Source organism: Neoarius graeffei, chromosome 16, assembly GCF_027579695.1.
Source record: "Neoarius graeffei isolate fNeoGra1 chromosome 16, fNeoGra1.pri, whole genome shotgun sequence".
NCBI classification, from domain to species: domain Eukaryota; kingdom Metazoa; phylum Chordata; class Actinopteri; order Siluriformes; family Ariidae; genus Neoarius; species Neoarius graeffei.
Window position 1 is genome coordinate 7,639,145 of NC_083584.1, and position 21,606 is coordinate 7,660,750.

The following is a 21,606-nucleotide window of genomic DNA, read 5'->3' on the forward strand; positions in this document are numbered from 1 at the left end:
AAGTACACAGACACCTGGGAGCAGGAAATTAATAATCAGCATAAGCTGAAAAACTGAAGTGGAATCTTTTGACTCACTTCTATGCCAATAAAAATATTTAATAACATATGATATTAATAATAATAGGCAAGTGCCAAATCCTCCATCAGTGGAGGCATTTAAGGCGATATGCAGACAGACCGGCCCATTCTCCTTTTATACAGCAGCATTGCTTTCATCATCTCATCTCATCTCATTATCTCTAGCCGCTTTATCCTTCTACAGGGTCGCAGGCAAGCTGGAGCCTATCCATAATTTCCTAATTTGATTTATTTGTCTTAATTTATTGGTTTGTGTTGACCCATTTTTATTCTGGACAAATGGGCGTCATTTTCCAAAGCACATACAACCCCAATTCCAAAAAAGTTGGGACACTCTGTAAAACATCAGTCAAATCAGAATGCAATAATTTGCATATCATGGAAACCCTATATTGCATTGAAAATAGTACAAAGACAACATATCAAATGTTGAAACTGAGAAATTTTATTGTTTTTTGAAAAATATATGCTCATTTTGAATTTGATGTCAGCAACACGTTTCAGAAAACTTGGGACAGGGACAACAAAAGACTGAAAAAGTTGTGTAATGCTAAAAAAAAAGTAATTTAGGTTAATTGGCAACAGGTCAGTAAAATGATTGGGTATAAAAAGAGCATCCCAGAGAGGCGGAGTCTCTCAGAAGTAAAGACGGGGCGGGGTTCACCGCTCTGTGAAAGATTGCTTGGGCAAACAGTGCAACAATTTAAGAATAACATTCCTCAATGTAAAATTGCAAAGAATTTGAGGATCACATCATCTATGGTCCATAATATCATTAAAAGATTCAGAGAATCTGGAGAAATCTCTGTATGCAAGAGACAAGGCTGAAAACTGACATTGGATGCCTGTGATCTTCAGGCCCTCAGGAAACACGGCATTAAAAGCAGACACATGTCTGTAGTGGAAATCACTGTATGGGCTCAGGAACACTTCAGAAAACCATTGTCTGTGAAAACACTTCATTACTGCATCCACAAATGCAAGTTAAAACCAGATATAAACAATATCCAGAAACACCGCTACCTTCTCTGGGCCTGAGCTCTTTTACGATGGACTGAGGTGAAGTGGAAAATTGTCCCGAGGTCTGACGAATCGAAATCTGAAATTATTTTTGGAAATCATGGACATCACATACTCCAGTCTAAAGAGGAGAGGGACCATCCGGCTTGTTATCAGTGCACAGTTCAAAAGCCAGCATCTGTGATGGTATGAGGGTGCATTAATGCATGTGACATTGGGTAGCTTGCACATCTTGGAAGGCATCATGAATGCTGAATGATATAAACACGTTTCAGAGCAACATGCTGCCATCCAGACAAAATATTTTTCAGGGAAGGCCTTCCTTCTTTCAGTAAGACAATGCCAAACACTTTCTGCACATATTAAAACTGCATGGTTCTGGAGTAAAAGAGTCCAGGTGCTAAACTGGCCTGCCTGCAATCCAGACCTGCCTCCCATTTAAAACATTTGGCGCATTATGAAGCTCAAAATATGACAAAGGAGACCCGAACTGTTGAGCAACTGAAATTGTGTATCGTGCAAAAATGGGACAACATTTCTCTTTCAAAACTACAGCAATTGCTCTCCTCAGTTCCCAAACGTTTACAGAGTGTTGTTAAAAGTAGAGGTGATGCAACACAGTGATGGACATGCCCCTGTCCCAACTTTTTTGAAACGTGTTGCTGGCATCAAATTCAAAATGAGCACATATTTTTCAAAAAATAATAAAATTTCTCAGTTTCAACATGTGATCTGCGGTCTTTGTACTATTTTCAAAGAAATATAGGGTTTCCATGATTTGCAAATTATCACATTTTTGTTTTTATTTACAGTTTACACAGTGTCTCAACTTTTTTGGAATTGGGGTTGTATTTCATTATTATTAGACTATGATTTTTTTTTTTTTTGTGTGTGTGTGTGTGTGTGTGTGTGTGTTATGCCAATGTTACAAAATTTACACAAAACTTACCTGGAATGACCGAGTGGTCAGGATGTTAAAAAAGCAGTTTTTAATTGGTTGAAGTGCTTCTTTAAAATAAAGTAAATATGAAAAAACTGCATGTTTGTTTGTTTGTTTTATTGTATTAAAATGTGTAAATTTACTGGCTGGAAGGCATGGTGGTGCAGAGGTTATCACCGTCACCTCACAGCAAGCACGTTGTGGGTTTGAACCTGCCAGTTAATTGGGGTCTTTTTGTGTGGAGTTTGCATGTTCTCCTCATGCCTGTGTGGGTTTCCTTCGTGTGCTCCGGTTTCCTCCAACAGTCCAAAGACATGTGGATTTGATCAACTGGCTACTCTAAATCCCCCATAGGTGTGAGTGTGAATGGCTGGCTGTCTCTCTGTGTTAGCACTGTGACAGACTGGTGACCTGTGCAGGGTGAACCCCACCTCTCACTCAGTGTCAGCTGGGATTGGATCCAACTTCCCTGCAACCCTTAATGGATAAGTGGTAGAGAAAATGAATAAATGAAATTTATCAGCAGAATTTATATCTATATTTAACAATTATTGGCTGAAGGTGAAGTGAATATTGGTGAATAATAAGCGAGATGAAGTCGAGATTATTATTTAAATAATATTGGCTGACTTTGAGTGGTATATCAGATATATTCCATTCAGCTAGCATGATACTGAACCATTCAAAGATGAGTTCTAGCTGAATGGAATATATCTGATAGACCATGAAAAAAGCCAGCTAAAATTATTATTATTATTATTATTATTATTATTATTATTATTATACATACACACTCTTCATATCAGCATACTCAAAGGCTAACGCTAGCTTACCCGTGACTCGGTGCTGTTAGCGCAATAGTGCAGTCACTTTCCAGACAGTGTAGCATTCATCAGCACGGCAGTGAAGTCATCTTCCAAGCATCAGTAGTATTAGCGAAGGCCAACGCTAGCGCAGTCAAGCCAGTGCTATTGAGAAGGAGTAGCACAGGCCTAGACACTAAGAGTTCTGTCGCAAGACTCTTCTTCCATGCTGCATGCTTGCCACAGTATTTTTCACTCAGGCTTAACTATTCATTTCCCTGTGTAATTTACTGAGTTATTTTTAAAATCATCAGCTACATACAATGGAGGGAACTGGCAGGCAAAATTCTCTCAAACTCTTCCATACTTAATGAAGCAAACCTGGTGGCCATGTTTGTTTACAAACTGTCACAGTCGCTCACTAGCGTGTAAGTTTTACATCTCCAATGTGTGATGTCATGTTGTCTCGACAACCATGCAGTATTGTAAACCATGTTCATCGCTCATTCTCCATTGGGTAGAGTGGCGTAATACAGTGGTGCTTGAAAGTTTGTGAAACCCTTAGAATTTTCTATATTTCTGCATAAATATGACCTAAAACATCATCAGATTTTCACACAAGTCCTAAAAGTAGATAAAGAGAACCCAGTTAAACAAATAAGACAAAAATATTATACTTGGTCATTTATTTATTGAGGAAAATGATCCAATATTACATATCTGTGAGTGGCAAAAGTATGTGAACCTTTGCTTTCAGTATCTGGTGTGATCCCCTTGTGCAGCAATAACTGCAACTAAACATTTCTGGTAACTGTTGATCAGTCCTGCACACCGGCTTGGAGGAATTTTAGCCCGTTCCTCCATACAGGACAGCTTCAACTCTGGATTGTTGGTGGGTTTCCTCACATGAACTGCTCGCTTCAGGTCCTTCCACAACATTTCCATTGGATTAAGGTCAGGACTTTGACTTGGTCATTCCAAAACATTAACTTTATTCTTCTTTAACCATTCTTTGGTAGAACAACTTGTGTGCTTAGGGTCGTTGTCTTGCTGCATGACCCACCTTCTCTTGAGATTCAGTTCATGGACAGATGTCCTGACATTTCCCTTTAGAATTTGCTGGTATAATTCAGAATTCATTGTTCCATCAATGATGGCAAGCCATCCTGGCCCAGATGCAGCAAAACAAGCCCAAACCATGATACTTCCACCACCATGTTTCACAGATGGTATAAGGTTCTTATGCTGGAATGCAGTGTTTTCCTTTCTCCAAACATAACACTTCTCATTTAAACCAGAAAGTTCTATTTTGGTCTCATCCGTCCACAAAACATTTTTCCAATAGCCTTCTGGCTTGTCCACGTGATCTTAGCAAACTGCAGACGAGCAGCAATGTTCTTTTTGGAGAGCAGTGGCTTTCTCCTTGCAACCCTGCCATGCACACCATTGTTGTTCAGTGTTCTCCTGATGGTAGACTCATGAACATTAGCCAATGTGAGAGAGGCCTTCAGTTGCTTAGAAGTTACCCTGGGGTCCTTTGTGACCTCGCCAACTATTACACGCCTTGCTCTTGGAGTGATCTTTGTTGATCAACCACTCCTTGGGAGGGTAACAATGGTCTTGAATTTCCTACATTTGTGCACAATCTGTCTGACTGTGGATTGGTGGAGTCCAAACTCTTTAGAGATGGTTTTATAACCTTTTCCAGCCTGATGAGCATCAACAATGCTTTTTCTGAGGTCCTCAGAAATCTCCTTTGTTTGTGCCATGATACACTTCCACAAACATGTGTTGTGAAGATCAGACTTTGATAGATCCCTGTTCTTTAAATAAAACAGGGTGCCCACTCACACCTGATTGTCATCCCATTGATTAAAAACACCTGACTCTAATTTCACCTTCAAATTAACTGCTAATCCTAGAGGTTCACATACTTTTGCCACTCACAGATATGTAATATTGGACCATTTTCCTCAATAAATAAATGAGCAAGTATCATATTTTTGTCTCATTTGTTTAACTGGGTTCTCTTTATCTACTTTTAGGACTTGTGTGAAAATCTGATGATGTTTTAGGTCATATTTATGTAGAAATATAGAAAATTCTAAAGGGTTCACAAACTTTCAAGCACCACTGTACATGTAGGATAAGTGATATGCTAACAATATTGCATGCTATCGAACTAAATAAATGAAACCTGCTGGAAGAGAATAGAACACATTTTGATTCCAAGAAAAATGTGGCCGGTACATATAATAATCACGGATATTCACTGACCCTGAGGCGGAAAATTGTTTTAGTATACGGTAAATACACAGGTGATTATTTAAAAAAATGTATTTTAAAAAAATATTTCAAACTTCAAACATACTAACAGTGTGGCGCAGACTTGTGTCACTTATCTACCCCGACTCACATAAAATACTTTGTTGTGAAATTGATAAAATAAATCACAATCCCACCTTACCTTTGAATATTTTTAGACCAAACTTTATAGTGTTTTATAGCTTTTAGGAGCAACATTTTCTCTCATAATTTGTAATTCTTCCTCGCTTACAGTGACGAAGCGATCAGCCGCCTTTTTGCCGAGTTGCTCGAGGTGATTATTGAAAAATCGTCTGAATCTCTCGACCAATCAGCTCATGCGATTTTCTATAATCACCTGTGTATTCATACTAAAAACATATAACAGTACTCAGAGCACAGAGCACCTGGATAATGTCGGCTACACAACGTTTAAACAACCGGTCCTTTAAAATCTACATATTTCATATTTAGCACAACCCCATCCCATAAAATCTACACAACATTTACATCCCATAAAGTCTAAAAAAAATCCACATTTACACAACCCTGTCTTGTAAAATGTACACATATTCCACACATCAGCAGCTCATAAAAACTACACAACATTTAAACAAACCCTTTCCATAAAAATCTACACAACATTTACAAAGGCTCCAACTTGGGAAATTGCAAAGAGGGAGATTCTCCCTCTCTGTGAGTAGCTCGGAGGGAGACAAGTTTGAGCGCCATAGGCGCGAAGGCAAGTTTTTATATACAACCCCGATTCCAAAAAAGTTGGGACAAAGTACAAATTGTAAATAAAAACAGAATGCAATAATTTACAAATCTCAAAAACTGATATTGTATTCACAATAGAACATAGACAACATATCAGATGTCGAAAGTGAGACATTTTGAAATTTCATGCCAAATATTGGCTCATTTGAAATTTCATGACAGCAACACATCTCAAAAAAGTTGGGACAGGGGCAACAAGAGGCTGGAAAAGTTAAAGGTACAAAAAAGGAACAGCTGGAGGACCAAATTGCAACTCATTAGGTCAATTGGCAATAGGTCTTTAACATGACTGGGTATAAAAAGAGCATCTTGGAGTGGCAGCGGCTCTCAGAAGTAAAGATGGGAAGAGGATCACCAATCCCCCTAATTCTGCGCCGACAAATAGTGGAGCAATATCAGAAAGGAGTTCGACAGTGTAAAATTGCAAAGAGTTTGAACATATCATCATCTACAGTGCATAATATCATCAAAAGATTCAGAGAATCTGGAAGAATCTCTGTGCGTAAGGGTCAAGGCCGGAAAACCATACTGGGTGCCCGTGATCTTTGGGCCCTTAGACGGCACTGCATCACATACAGGCATGCTTCTGTATTGGAAATCACAAAATGGGCTCAGGAATATTTCCAGAGAACATTATCTGTGAACACAATTCACCGTGCCATCCGCCATTGCCAGCTAAAACTCTATAGTTCAAAGAAGAAGCCGTATCTAAACATGATTCAGAAGCGCAGACATCTTCTCTGGGCCAAGGCTCATTTAAAATGGACTATGGCAAAGTGGAAAACTGTTCTGTGGTCAGACGAATCAAAATTTGAAGTTCTTTATGGAAATCAGGGACGCCGTGTCATTCGGACTAAAGAGGAGAAGGACGACCCGAGTTGTTATCAGCGCTCAGTTCAGAAGCCTGCATCTCTGATGGTATGGGGTTGCATTAGTGCGTGTGGCATGGGCAGCTTACACATCTGGAAAGACACCATCAATGCTGAAAGGTATATCCAGGTTCTAGAGCAACATATGCTCCCATCCAGACGACGTCTCTTTCAGGGAAGACCTTGCATTTTCCAACATGACAATGCCAAACCACATACTGCATCAATTACAGCATCATGGCTGCGTAGAAGAAGGGTCCGGGTACTGAACTGGCCAGCCTGCAGTCCAGATCTTTCACCCATAGAAAACATTTGGTGCATCATAAAATGGAAGATACGACAAAAAAGACCTAAGACAGTTGAGCAACTAGAATCCTACATTAGACAAGAATGGGTTAACATTCCTATCCCTAAACTTGAACAACTTGTCTCCTCAGTCCCCAGACGTTTACAGACTGTTGTAAAGAGAAAAGGGGATGTCTCACAGTGGGAAACATGGCCTTGTTCCAACTTTTTTGAGATGTGTTGTTGTCATGAAATTTAAAATCACCTAATTTTTCTCTTTAAATGATACATTTTCTCAGTTTAAACATTTGATATGTCATCTATGTTCTATTCTGAATAAAATATGGAATTTTGAAACTTCCACATCATTGCATTCCGTTTTTATTTACAATTTGTACTTTGTCCCAACTTTTTTGGAATTGGGGTTGTACGTGTGTGTGTGTGTATATACTATATATGAATGATTCACCACATTTCGTGTCAATTAAATCTTATTAATAGTAACAGATCTAGATAAATCCAGTGACTATAGACCAAACTTTAATATGCCTAAAGTCAATGTTAATGTCAGTAATGACTATTATAAATTGCCAGTGGTAGACCCTCTGATGATAATGCTCTTCTAATAATATTCTATTTCTAAGTCTAAGTTAGTAAAAGTCAGACAAAAAAAGTCAGACAAGTTGGTTAGAATCTAATGTCTGGTCTAGTGATCTAACCCTGTCAGATATAGGGTCATCTTGCTGCCGTCCAGAATAGTCCGCCATTCGTCCCTGGCGACCATCGCGACGGGCGATCCCAACTTTATCTTGGTGATTTTCTGATATTTTTTCTTTGTAGTTTGGCTTTCGCCATTTCCACCAACGGAACTTCATTTCATTATCTCATTCAAGAGAACATAAAGTTAAAGATGAACAGGCGATAAATGCAGACAAAATGCAGACGCAAAAAAACAAACAAAATGTTTGAGTGTCGCGGGTTTTCTCGTTCTCTAGCGCATATCATTAATAGCTCCATCTGTATGCTTTATCGGTAACTGCTAAGACATTGGGTGGCTCAGTGTGACCCCGCGGCGCACCGAATTCCGCTCCATTCATATGTGCACTTGATCTGTGCGTGCATGCCTCTGGCATTCACTCCAATCCCCCCGTTACGCCGATCGGTGTACCAACCGGGGAATCGGCATATACCGCGGGGTACACACTCGAGTCCACCCAGACAATGTCAGACACATGAAAAGTGGAAAGTCAACTATTAATTTTCGTCAACATAAACGGATCAAGTTATATATATATTTTTTAACTAATCGTGTAGTAAGGGTGGGCGGGAGATTTTTATGTTGTCAGCGGGAGGTTGGGAGGATTTTCTAAATGTTCCCTAAAGCGGGAGAGTTGGAGCCTCTGCAACATTTAAACAAACCCTTTCCATAAAAATCTACACATTTACACAACCCCAGTTCATAAAACAACAAAACTACACACGATTTAAACACTTTTTATTATAAAGAATTCACAATATCTTTCAGGATAAAGTCCTGAATACAGAAAACCAACAAAACTGTAAAACATTATTCTCAATCCCTGTTTGACAGGAATGAACTTTTGAAGGTTTGATTGAAAAGCCGCCATTTTGTTGCCTCCTCCCTCTTGTTTTCCCCCCAACATCCTGACGTACTGTGCGGAGTGGGAGACAGGAAGAGGTGGATCATAACATTTCTCCTAGAACCGGGTTGCTGACGGCAGTGAATTTAAATCTCTCTACAATACGCGGTAACATTGATATCCTACCAGAACTGTACAGTGAATGTGAATGGTCATGGCGGAGAAGTCTGGCGGGCATTTGAGAAATAATAATCTGGGTGACGATATGTTTTGGGATGAATTTAGTCGGGTGAGGAAGCTATCAGACAGAGATAGCAGTGGAGAATCGGTGGCCTCAGTGGTCAAAAGGTCAAGAGTGGTTAGAAGACGGTCTAATGAAGATAGAGAGACTACGACATGGAAAGTAATTGTTGCCTTCGAAGCAAAAGGTGGACCAGATTTACATCCCATTCACATCACTAATGCCATTCAGAAAGAAATAGGGAAGATTCATCATGCCACATTCCTGGGGAATGGTAGACTGCTAATCTATGCTAGCTCAGAAGAACAACGTAACAACATCCTAAAGAAAAACACACTTAATAAGCTCAAGATATCCTCGCACATTCCAGGGACAGCGTCTAGACAAGAGGGGTCATATCAGGAATTCCTACGACTGTCTCTATTGAAGAGATCAAAGAGAATCTGTCCCAGTATGCAATACTTGATGCTAAACGACTGACTAAAGGCAAAGAAAAAACAGACAGCATGTCAATTTTGTTAAGTTTCACTAAAGATCTACCAGCTCGAGTTCAAATGGGTTATATGTCTTACACGGTTCGCGAATACATCCCTCCCCCTTTAAGGTGTTTTAATTGCCAAAGATTTGGACATGTTGCAAGCCAATGCAGAGGGAAATTAAGATGCGCTAAATGTGGTGGGGACCATGAATATGATAAGTGTGAGACAGAAGTGTTAAAATGTTGCAACTGTGGAGGCCCACATAGTGCTGCGTATGGTGGTTGTGAAAAACAGAAAGAGGCAAAGGAGGTACAGAAATGCAGAGTCATGCGTAAGACGTCTTATGCGAACGCCCTTAAGACGGTTCAGAATGACAAAAGAGTCTCTAGTGTTCCCACTACACTGCAACGACCTACATGGAGCCAATATGACAGAGTTACTAGCCTGAATGAGCAGGTACAACTGGATGGAAGTCATTACATGACTAGGCCTGGTCCTAGGCCTATGCCAGCCCCAGAGAAGTGTGCATGCAACACTAACATTACAAAGGACACACTGTTAGTGAAGAAAAATGAATTTATTGCATTCCTGTGTACAGTAATGAATAAAACTCTGAAATATCCAGGGGAAAGTGACAGGATTAAGTCTATTGTGGAAATTGCCAATGATTTCTTGGGGTCTACTGCTAAAGCAGATGAGATACATAAAATGCTAACTCTCAAATATGGCCAGACTCAAGATAATTGAATGGACTATGGTGTTTTTCATTTTACAATGGAATGCATGAAGTTTAATAGCCAATGGTCAGGAACTTAAAAGATATATTCAAAAGTTAACAGATAAACCTGAGGTGATTTGTATCCAGGAGACCTGGTTGAAAGCACACTTACAATTTGTCATTAAGGGTTACAGTGCTATTAGACGTGACAAGGGTAATGAGAGAGGTGGTGGATGTATAACATTCATTAAAGAAGGGATTTCCTATAAATGCATTAAAACAAGCAGTGAACATGAATGTATTGTTACAGAAATATTTAATGGGCCTAAGGAGACGTATACTATCATTAACTATTATAACCCATGTAAAGCCTTAACAATTGATTTCTTAAATAGTGTTGCTAAGAGGAATCACACAGAGATCTGGTGTGGCGACTTTAATGCCCACAATAGTTTGTGGGGTAGCAAGCACACAGACCTAAATAGTATGGTGGTTGAAGAAGTCATCAATGACAGAATGCAGTGTGCGTAAATGATGGCTCTGGCACTAGACTCAATATCCTTAAGAATGAGACTTCATGTATTGACCTAACCCTAGTTGACAGAAGATTAGCTTCCAGATGTCAATGGAACACTGACCAAACAACTACTATTGGCAGTGATCATTTTCCTATCTGGTGTAAAGTGGATGTGGAAATCAGGACTGAACCTAATTATGTACATCATAAATGGCTTTTTAGGAAGGCTAACTGGGAGGAATTCCAGAACATGTCTGCAGATTTGGCTGAACGAATACCAGGATCTGAACAGAGTGTGAATGACAGTATAAGCTCCTTTATCTATTTTACAGCAAGGCAGTCTATACCAATGAGTGAGGGCAAAAATAACACGAGGAATATCCCCTGGTGGGATGATAAATGTACCAAAGCGATTAAGGACCGAAATAAAGCCTTTAAGCTATTACGTAATACTTTAACCTATGATAACTTATTGGACTATCAAAACAAGAAAGCATTAGCTAGAAGAACTATCAAAGAGGCGAAAAGAGAATCCTGGAGAAACTTTTGCTCATCAATAGGCAGAGAAACCTCACTCAACCAAGTATGGCTGATGATTAAAAAGATGACTGGTAGATATGAACCTCCTCATATTCCTGTCTTAACTGACAGGGATAATCATTATATTACAGATGTAGATAAGGCTAATATATTAGCTAAAACTTTTGCAGATGTTCACAAAGGTCACCACCTGGAAGACTGCTTTAAGAAAAGAAAGGAGGAAATCTTGAGTATGAATGAGGACCTTCTTACAAAGAGGGAATCAAACATGTCTAGTATAGATCTTGATTTTAGCATGATAGAGTTAAAAATGGCTTTAAATAATACGGCCTACTCTGCCCCTGGCAGTGATGGTCTCTGCTATGCCATGTTTAGACAACTCCCTGACGAAGTTTTAGAAATAATCCTTAAGCTGTTTAACAAAGTGTGGAAGGAGGGTACATTACCAACGGCATGGAAAAGATCAACAATCCTCCCGTTTCATAAACCTGGTAAAGATAAAAGTGATCCAGGTAATTATAGACCAATAGCCCTCACCTCACACCTGGGCAAATTAATGGAGAAAATGGTTGTGACTAGACTAAACTACTATCTAGAATATAATAATTTACTCCATAGTTATCAAACGGGATTTAGAAAACAAAGATCAACTACAGATGCACTGGTCAAACTCACAAATGAAATTGAGAAAACATTGACTATGAAAGAAGCGATGGTAGCAATTTTCCTGGATATTGAAAAAGCTTATGACACAATGTGGAGAGAAGGACTATTCCTCAAACTAAAGAAAATGGGCATCGAAGGGAAGATGTACAACTATATTTTAAATTTCATCAAAACGCACCTTGAGGGTTAGAGTTGGAGAAACTGTTTCAAAGGAGTTCCCAGTGGAAGGTGGAATTCCGCAGGGTAGTGTCTCATCTCATCTCATTATCTCTCACCGCTTTATCCTGTTCTACAAGGTCGCAGGCAAGCTGGAGCCTATCCCAGCTGACTACGGGCGAAAGGCGGGGTACACCCTGGACAAGTCGCCAGGTCATCACAGGGCTGACACATAGACACAGACAACCATTCACACTCACATTCACACCTACGGTCAATTTAGAGTCACCAGTTAACCTAACCTGCATGTCTTTGGACTGTGGGGGAAACCGGAGCACCCGGAGGAAACCCACGCGGACACGGGGAGAACATGCAAACTCCACACAGAAAGGCCCTCGCCGGCCACGGGGCTCGAACCCGGACCTTCTTGCTGTGAGGCGACAGCGCTAACCACTACACCACCGTGCCGCCCCGCAGGGTAGTGTGATTAGCCAATTTTATTTAATATTATGATTAATGATATTTTTGAGAAATTGAATAGAATGAATGACGGTCTACTTTATGCTGATGATGCCGTCATTTGGAGAAGGGGGAATAATATCCCACATATCACTAAAACAATACAGAAGGACTTGTATATCCTAGAACAATGGGGAGTGGAGTGGGGTTTTAAGTTTTCCGTGCAAAAATCACAAGTGTCATACTTCACAAGGAAGAAAGTCCCAGAAAACCATGAAGTCTTACTTTACAACCACCCGCTCAAAAGAGGAGAAGGTTTCAAGTATCTGGGTCTATGGTTAGACAACAAACTCACCTGGAAACAGCATATTGAATACATAGAAACAAAGTGCAAAAAGGTTCTGAACTTGATGCGAATGGTTTCTGGTCTTTGTTGGGGAGCAGATAGACAATCTTTACTCAATATTTATAAAGCGTTGATAAGGTCAAATATTGATTATGGTTGTATAGTGTATGGCTCTGCTTGTAAAACATCCCTCTTGAAACTCGAAAGAGTACACTCAAGGGCCCTGAGAATAGCCCTGGGTGCTATTAAGACAACTCCCATTAGTGCCTTACAAGTGGAGTCAGAGGAAACTCCACTTCAGTTGCGTTTTGCAAAACTGTCATTGACCTACTGGGTCAGACAACAGTGCAGCATTGACAGTCCAGCCATATCAGTGCTCAAAGATTGTTGGGAATATTCCAAAGAAGCTAAGGGATTTGGATGGAATATTGATGAGTCTGCGAGAGTGTTTGGTTTAAAAAATCTTAAGTTCAGCTCTGCATTGGCTATGAGTAGTGTCCCCGCATGGATCCTCCCTGCTCCAGATGTTAATACAGAATTGCTTACAGCGAAGAAAGATCACTCTAACGAACATAGCTTTGCAATACATTGTAAAACCTATTTGACTTCTACATTCTATGGTTACCTACAGATATTTACAGATGGTTCGAAAGACCCTCAAAATGGTCAGTGTAGTATAGGAATCTATATACCAGAATTCAAGAGGACCTATGGATATCGATTGAATAACTTTTTGTCCATATACTCAGTAGAACTAACTGCTATAATTACTGCTTTGAGATGGATTGAAGAAGCCAAACCTTTAAAATCAGTCATATGCACAGATTCACTCTCCGTTTTGCAAAGCTTTATCTCTGGAAAAGCAGTAAGAGATGATCTAGTTATTGAAATGAAACAGCTATTGGCTCAACTCAGAAATCTTGGACTCACCGTCCAATTTTGCTGGGTACCAGCTCATACGGGCCTCAAGGGTAATGAAACTGCAGAGAAAACTGCCAAGGAAGCTTTAGGTCACCACTGTATCACAATTCATGTACCATTAGGAAAAGGGGAAGCTAAATCTTTTATTAAAGCAGAAATCATGAGTAGATGGCAGGACGAATGGGAGACAGACTCAAAGGGTAGGCAGTACTTTAATGTGCAACATCAGGTTGGTGAAGGAGAAGAATCACTTCAGTGGGGCTTGGAAGAAGGGAGGAAGTTACACACACAAGGTTGAGATTAGGGCACACTGGTCTTAACGCCACACTACATGTCTTGGGGAAAACTGATGGGCTTTGTGCTGAGTGTCAAGTTAAGGAAGATATAGAACACATTATTTTCTACTGCAGGAAGTACAATGATCATAGGACAAAATCATACATGTCAACCTATACGGAATGTCCGTATTTTATACGGATTTGATTCAATAAACGAGGTATACGGGCGTATAAATAAAGTTATACGGATTCTTTAAAAAAACTTCAATATTTATTTAGAGCTATAATCAATTCCCACGATGATAAATGTACTCTCCCCCCCCCCCCCCCCCCCCAATCTGTCCCTCTGAGTTACATGTTGATCCTGGGATTGAGACGCTGGCCTCTTCTGCCCCTCAGACTTGTTTGATCCATCCTGGTGCCCTGTCTCTGGTCGGAGTTTTATCGCACCGCTCCTGTGAAGGACGGCCCCATGAGGACAGTTGAGGGTTATACCTGTTAAAACTGTTAATATTATAGTCAGGCTGTCTGTTGTTGCCCAAATGAGGATGGGTTCCCTTTTGAGTCTGGTTCCTCTCGAGGTTTCTTCCTCATGTCGTCTGAGGGAGTTTTTCCTTGCCACCGTCGCCACAGGCTTGCTCATTGGGGATAGATTAGGGATAAAATTAGCTCATGTTTTAAGTCGTTCAAATTCTGTAAAGCTGCTTTGCGACAATGTTTATTGTTAAAAGCGCTATACAAATAAACTTGATTTTGATTTGATTTACTGTACAGCACAGACAGCCAGTAAAGAGTCTTATGAAATGGCGCGTTATCTTGTGGTAGCGAGACTTCGTTCCACTTTTGATCATGCGCACACCGCATTGCGAGAATCCCGCCAACCGTGAAGTCATAGACATGTAAACATAGAACATCTGTGTAGAATCATACGTCATCCATATTGGATGTGGCAAAGTGGAGATTCTTCAACCGTCTCGGCGTCTAGACAGTAGCCGAGAATAAAGATGCCTCATTCATGTGCTGCGTTTAACTGTACCAACAGGTTTACCGTCCAAACGAGATCACATGGGATTACCTTTCACAGGTGAGACTGGAAAAATACTTTGTATTCATTCTGAAGGTTTATTGTTATTAATATTGAATAAAAAGTAATTGTGATATCTCATCTCATTATCTCTAGCTGCTTTATCCTTCTACAGGGTCGCAGGCAAACTGGAGCCTATCCCAGCTGACTACGGGCGAAAGGCGGGGTACACCCTGGACAAGTCGCCAGGTCATCACAGGGCTGACACATAGACACAGACAACCATTCACACTCACATTCACACCTACGGTCAATTTAGAGTCACCAGTTAACCTAACCTGCATGTCTTTGGACTGTGGGGGAAACCGGAGCACCCGGAGGAAACCCACGCGGACACGGGGAGAACATGCAAACTCCACACAGAAAGGCCCTCGCCGGCCCCGGGGCTCAAACCCAGGACCTTCTTGCTGTGAGGCGACAGCGCTAACCACTACACCACCGTGCTGCCTAATTGTGATATATCATTGTTAATTATCATTCAAATTTTAGGTAAATTATTTTAATTTGCATCTTATACGGATTTTATAAGGGAAATACGGATTTTGGAGGTTGGTTATACAGGTTTGATTGACCAAAGGTTGACATGTATGCAAAATGGTTAGAACAAGAAGGAGATGGAGATATCCATAACATTTTGAAGGAAGAGGGAATGCAGGGAAATAGGATTAAAGCCCTTATGAGGTATCTAACAGATTCAGAATTAATGGGAAGAATTTAGTTTATTTTATTTTTCTACCTTTTTTTTTCCTCCGTGCCAAGACTTGACCTGACCATCTCACACACTCCTATACAGTAGGTGGCGATATACAATCATATATTGTGAACCGCCAATAGTCAAAAGAAGAAGAAGAAGAAGAAGAAGAGGACGTACTGTGCGTGTTGACGTAGGCATGACGTCACAGCGCGCGAACATTTCATTCTGTTTACGGAAGTTGAACAAGGAGGACAGGATGTCACATGGCTATGAATCCTTAACACTGCTAACTAATAACATTTTATAATCGCGTTGTTGTGGTTTTCACAATGTGCTCAAAGGCGGTGCATTATTAAAATTGTTCGGATAAATGTGGGGAAAAATAAAAGAATCAGGATGTTGATGCCACTGCAGTGAGAATAAACACTGCGGTTTGCAATGGAGCTGGAGGCGGATATCCTAGAGTTCAGAGTCCCGACTGAAAACAACAAAACCATTTTTATTTGGGACATACAGGCATCTTTATCCGAATCGCATATTTATGTAAGTAGCCAAAATCAGTTTTTCAGGATTCTCAGCCTCTGATTTCCTTTAGGATTAATGAGCTCCATGGAGTTTACAGAGTTATACTGTTCTCTCTGTCTCTGTAAGTCTCTATCACATGATTCTAGATGGACTATGATGACATCACTTGGCAAAAGAAAAAAATATTTCATAACTTTCAATACATTTAGTGGTCAGTAGGTCCAGTATTAGCCCACTCACACAAAGCTTACAGTCTTTAATCAGTATAACTATACTAGGGGTTATAAATAAGTAAGTTATTCCACGAAATCGAGTTGTACATGAGCTGACAGCCGACGAGGCGCGTAGCACCGAGATTGAGTGGAATAACTGTTCTATTCTCTCCACATTCACTGGATTTTGAAAAACAGCATTTTTGTCTTTTGAAAATTCAATAAATCTCATCTCATTATCTGTAGCCGCTTTATCCTGTTCTACAGGGTCGCAGGCAAGCTGGAGCCTATCCCAGCTGACTACGGGCGAAAGGCGGGGTTCACCCTGGACAAGTCGCCAGGTCATCACAGGGCTGACACATAGACACAGACAACCATTCACACTCACATTCACACCTACGCTCAATTTAGAGTCACCAGTTAACCTAACCTGCATGTCTTTGGACTGTGGGGGAAACCGGAGCACCCGGAGGAAACCCACGCGGACACGGGGAGAACATGCAAACTCCACACAGAAAGGCCCTCGCCGGCCCCGGGGCTCGAACCCGGACCTTCTTGCTGTGAGGCGACAGCGCTGAATACACCACGTCTCTCTCTCTCTCTCTCTCTCTCTCTCTCTCTATATATATATATATATATATATATATATATATATATATATATACATATATATATATATATATATATATATATATATATATCGGGTAGTTCTTTGGTAAAGGAGCAAAACGTGGTAACTTTTTTTTTTAGTTGCAGTACTCAAGATAATGGTATTAAATAAAAAATTTCACACTGTATAGGGTATATTTTGACCCTAAAAAAAGCGTAGAAAAATTAGCTATGTTTAACTCTGAATGCAAAATCTTTTATAAGGAAAGAAAATCGGTAACAGAATTGCGTCAGAAAAAAACTGAACTTTCATTTCTTAAAATTCAAACCAAGATTTCTCTGAAGCAACATTGCTGTAATTGGGGTGATTTTTAAATCTGGTTTTCAGTACAGTTTGCCTTGGATTCCATACTTTAGCAGTTTCACTGAGCTGATAAGTGAAGACAGTCTTAATTGTTTCATAATTTTGGCCTGTCTCCTGAAGAATTGTCCATTTATAAATAATCAAGTAACATTTGATTCAATTAGACAAGAATAATAATTCAATAATATGAAATTAAATATAAAATATGAGATATCTACATATGAATACTTGTGACAATAGCTTTCAATTTATCAAAAGTCTCAGGAATTGTGGATATAGGTAAATTATTCCAAGTCTGTATCATTCTCGGGTAAAAGGAGTATTGTTCAATGTACTGAGTTGGTGAAGAGGCTGACAGTTCGGTAATCTGGATGCTCTTGTGTTATGTGACACTTCGGGTGGAAGATGAATGCCAGGATGCCCTTGATAGATCTTGTAGAATAGACACACTTGGTTGACAGATCTACAGTGTTCCAAAGTGTCCTGGCCCAGTGCTTCGATCCTGGGTGATACGTGGAATCTTGAAACGGGAATAATCACTGTAAACAAATCTAGCCACGTGGCGTTGAACCATTTCAGTCTTATCGATGTTGCATTGTGTGTAGGGATTCCATACACGACTAGCAGACTCGAGTTTAGGACGTACGAGTGTCAGATAAGCTGTGTCCTTAACCTCCGGAGTACAATCAGAGAGAATACGCCTGAGTAGACCAAGAGTTGAATTCACCTTTTTACACTTACATTTCTTGACTTTTTGTTATCGTGTGCACCTGCTGTCAGAATTATAAATAGTTCCATATCCACAATATAAATACACTACATCGGAGATGAGAGAATTTTTTATATATATATATATATATATATATATATATATATATATATATTAGGGTTGGGCGGTATTACGGTAAGAAGGTATCCCGAGGTATCCAAAAGTACCAACGGTATCGGTCTCATTACCGTCATTTAAAAAAATATATATAATATCTAAATAAATATGGAGTACATGAGGTCATAATATAAAATAATAAATTGAAGATCATCCCGAATCGTATTTTCACTAATTCTATCAATTTCCTAAAGAAGTTCTCATTGCGTGCAGGGTTGTTTATGTCGTTACCATGGCAACCCTGCGTGACATTTGGAGTCTGACAGAAAGCTTCGCAAGAGACTGAGACCGGGGGTGTCATGGCTCAGATGGCTAAGGCACCGTACCATAAATCCGGGGACCCGGGTTCGATTCCGACCCGAGGTTATTGCCCTATCCCGTCTCTCTATACTGTCCTATCTAAAAAAAAAAAAGAGAGACTGAGACCGCGGTTGAAAGATGGCAAGTCAAGATAACGAGTTAGTGGCAAAAAAAAAAAAAACAACATGGGCAGTGTGGCAGTATTTTGGTTTCAAACCAAACGAAAAATCTAATATGTCCCCTAAGGCACACCATAGCCTGGGGTACTCCACTTCCACGAGATCTCTCCAATGAGTTGTGTTTTGAGTAGGTTACATGAGTAACAACAAGGTAAAATAATATAACGTATGACATTTGGGATGTGGGTAATAAACGTTTGAAATGTCATCTACTGAAGAAACGGAAGAAAACATCGTAGCGTAAACTGTTAGGTTTCTGGTGGGAATTAGCAATGCGCTTGCTATCTTTGTTGGGTGTGTTAAACCGTATGGATTTAAGTGGAATAATTGTAAGGAGTTATGTGATCGAGACAACGTTTTAAGCAAGGTAAGGCCATTTGATTATTAATTTCCCCGCCATGGCATGACGTGGGCCCATATGATTTTGCCTTGTGCAGCTATCACGCATTTGAATTAGGTTCGCCTCATTTGCGCTGAAGAATATGGTTTATCGCGCACTCTAAACGGACTTGGGTGTTGGTTGATTCTTTTTCTTATTTCCCATGCTTGAAAGGGTATGATCCTGCTCATCGTGTACTTTTTTTTGATGGAGTAGGTGAAATAGTGCTGCAAATGGCGTTTCAACGCAGACATGTGTAAACGACAGTTGAATGCTATTTTCAAGATGAAGGAAGAGTTGCGTGATGCTTTGAAATATCTCTCAATCCATTCATCAATGCACAAAATTCGCTTTGCTGCTTAATCCATACCACAATGCACACAATTCGCTATGCTGCTTTTAAATAGTACATTTGAGGCATAGGCGCACGTTACACAGTAGGCCGAAACAAAATATTATTTTTTTCTCGGTAATACCGTATACCCCGGGAAAACACAGAGACAGTTTAAAGGTATCAAAATTTGGATACCGCCCAACCCTAATATATATATATATATATATATATATATATATATATATATATATATATATATATATATGAGAGAGAGAGTCCTTTCTGTTTAGGCTTCAGTGATGGGATGATCACAGTAATAAATTATCTTTAAAGTAGGCATATCAGGTGAAAATTCAACCCAAATTGTTTGAAACTGCTAATTGAATTCAGAATCGAATGCAGAACAACAGACTTTCTACCAAATTAAAATGTTTATCCGTTCTTGATAAATTACAAATCAAAGATTGAAAAAACGGCTTTTTTTTTAGAAAACGGACATAATATTCTGTATGAGCGTCACATGGGCCTCATTAAACAGTGAGATCAAATGTTTTTTCTTAACTTTTATATTTTTCAAGATATTTACATGGAAATTGGCGGCAGATAGATGGCTGTATACTGAATACAAAGTTTGAAAAATTAGTAAAAACAAATTATGCAGATTAGTGTTTAATTAATATTAATTATGCAAATTAGCTAAACTGTTAAATCGGTACACTCTCTTCTTCAAACTTTCACCAAATGGCTTTATTTGTGCAATATAAAGCTGATCTTAACTCTCATTTATACATCACAAAGAAGGAGAAATCATTGTTAATTATAAAATCTGCATAAATAAGTATTAAATGTCTCACATCTACCATTCTCTATCAAAATAAACAAGTAATGGAAGATTATTTCTAAAATCCTCTGTCTGATCCGCATCCAATAAACAATTCACATTAACTGAACTGAAACTGACACTCGCGTTTCTGACTTCCGGTTTTTTAAAATATCATTCCGACCACTAAGATCTCAATATTTTTCATCAAAACAACTCCAGTTATATTCTAAAATAGTTATGTATTTACAGGAATCAGTTTGATTTGAAAAAATAAGTAGGTAAAGCTATGAAAACTCACTTCAAAGTCTCCCGTGAATCAGAACATCAAAACTAGTAAATGGAAAATGTTGCTGAATCCTTCATGAGAAACAGTGAGAGCGAGAGAACATCCCTATAAAAGTGATCTGATTGATATTGACGAGTAATCCAGTGGGAAACCGATCAGGAAAGCGAGAGCGAGAGCCTGAGTGCTTTCCCGTGACTCAAAAAGAAAAGCACTGGCAGTTTCCCGACGTCTCGCGAGCAGAGTTTTTACTCTGTTGTACCGACTTCAACCTGCCGTTCCTCCCAAAGTACTGAACAGATCTTAACCAGATACATTTCTTTGGAAAGCAGAGATTATAAGCTTTTTAATGATAGAAAATATTCAAGAGTTAAGCAATGACAGATTTGGAAACTTAGATGAGCGTCTGCATGGACAATTTTCACAGCACAGCCAGCGAGCGTCTGATACGGCTAGTAAAAGTGTGAGGAAAATATTGTTTAAACCCCACAGAAGTGAGACAGAACTTTCCTGCTGTGGAACATTTCATAACCCTCAGACCACATCACAACAAATCTGTGAAGCAAAGGAAAAGTCTGTAGGCAAGTTAAGGGTGAAAGTTTTACTGCATGCATTCATGAGAAAAAAATCTGCATCTTCAGCTTGATTGCTTTCTGATGAAGATTCGTTGAGTGATTAATCTGAAGCGTCGTTAAGGACAGTGCACAAGACGTGTGTGTGTGTGTGAGTCAGGAATCGACACAAAGTTAAATGAAAAGTTCATGGCTGCACTGACTGATGAATAATAAGTCGGTTCCACATTTCAGGATCAGTCTCGGTCTTGATGAGCACCATAATTACAGGCACGCCTTATAAAGTGATCTTCAACTCATTACAACACTGAACCCAAATCTACACCAACTCACGTCACTGTGTCCCCAAACGCTATACT

General features: G+C 39.6%; 1 protein-coding gene across 1 annotated transcript in view; it reads left to right on the plus strand.

Annotated features, from left to right (window-relative positions):
• The first annotated feature begins 16,006 nt into the window (after positions 1 to 16,006).
• The window catches only part of rdm1 (RAD52 motif containing 1), a 29,686-nt gene continuing 24,086 nt past the window's right edge, over positions 16,007 to 21,606 (plus strand). Inside the window, exon 1 of the mRNA XM_060941959.1 lies at positions 16,007 to 16,324. Coding sequence (XP_060797942.1) covers positions 16,220 to 16,324 — 105 coding nt within the window. The 5' untranslated portion in view covers positions 16,007 to 16,219. The remainder of the gene's footprint in view (positions 16,325 to 21,606) is intronic.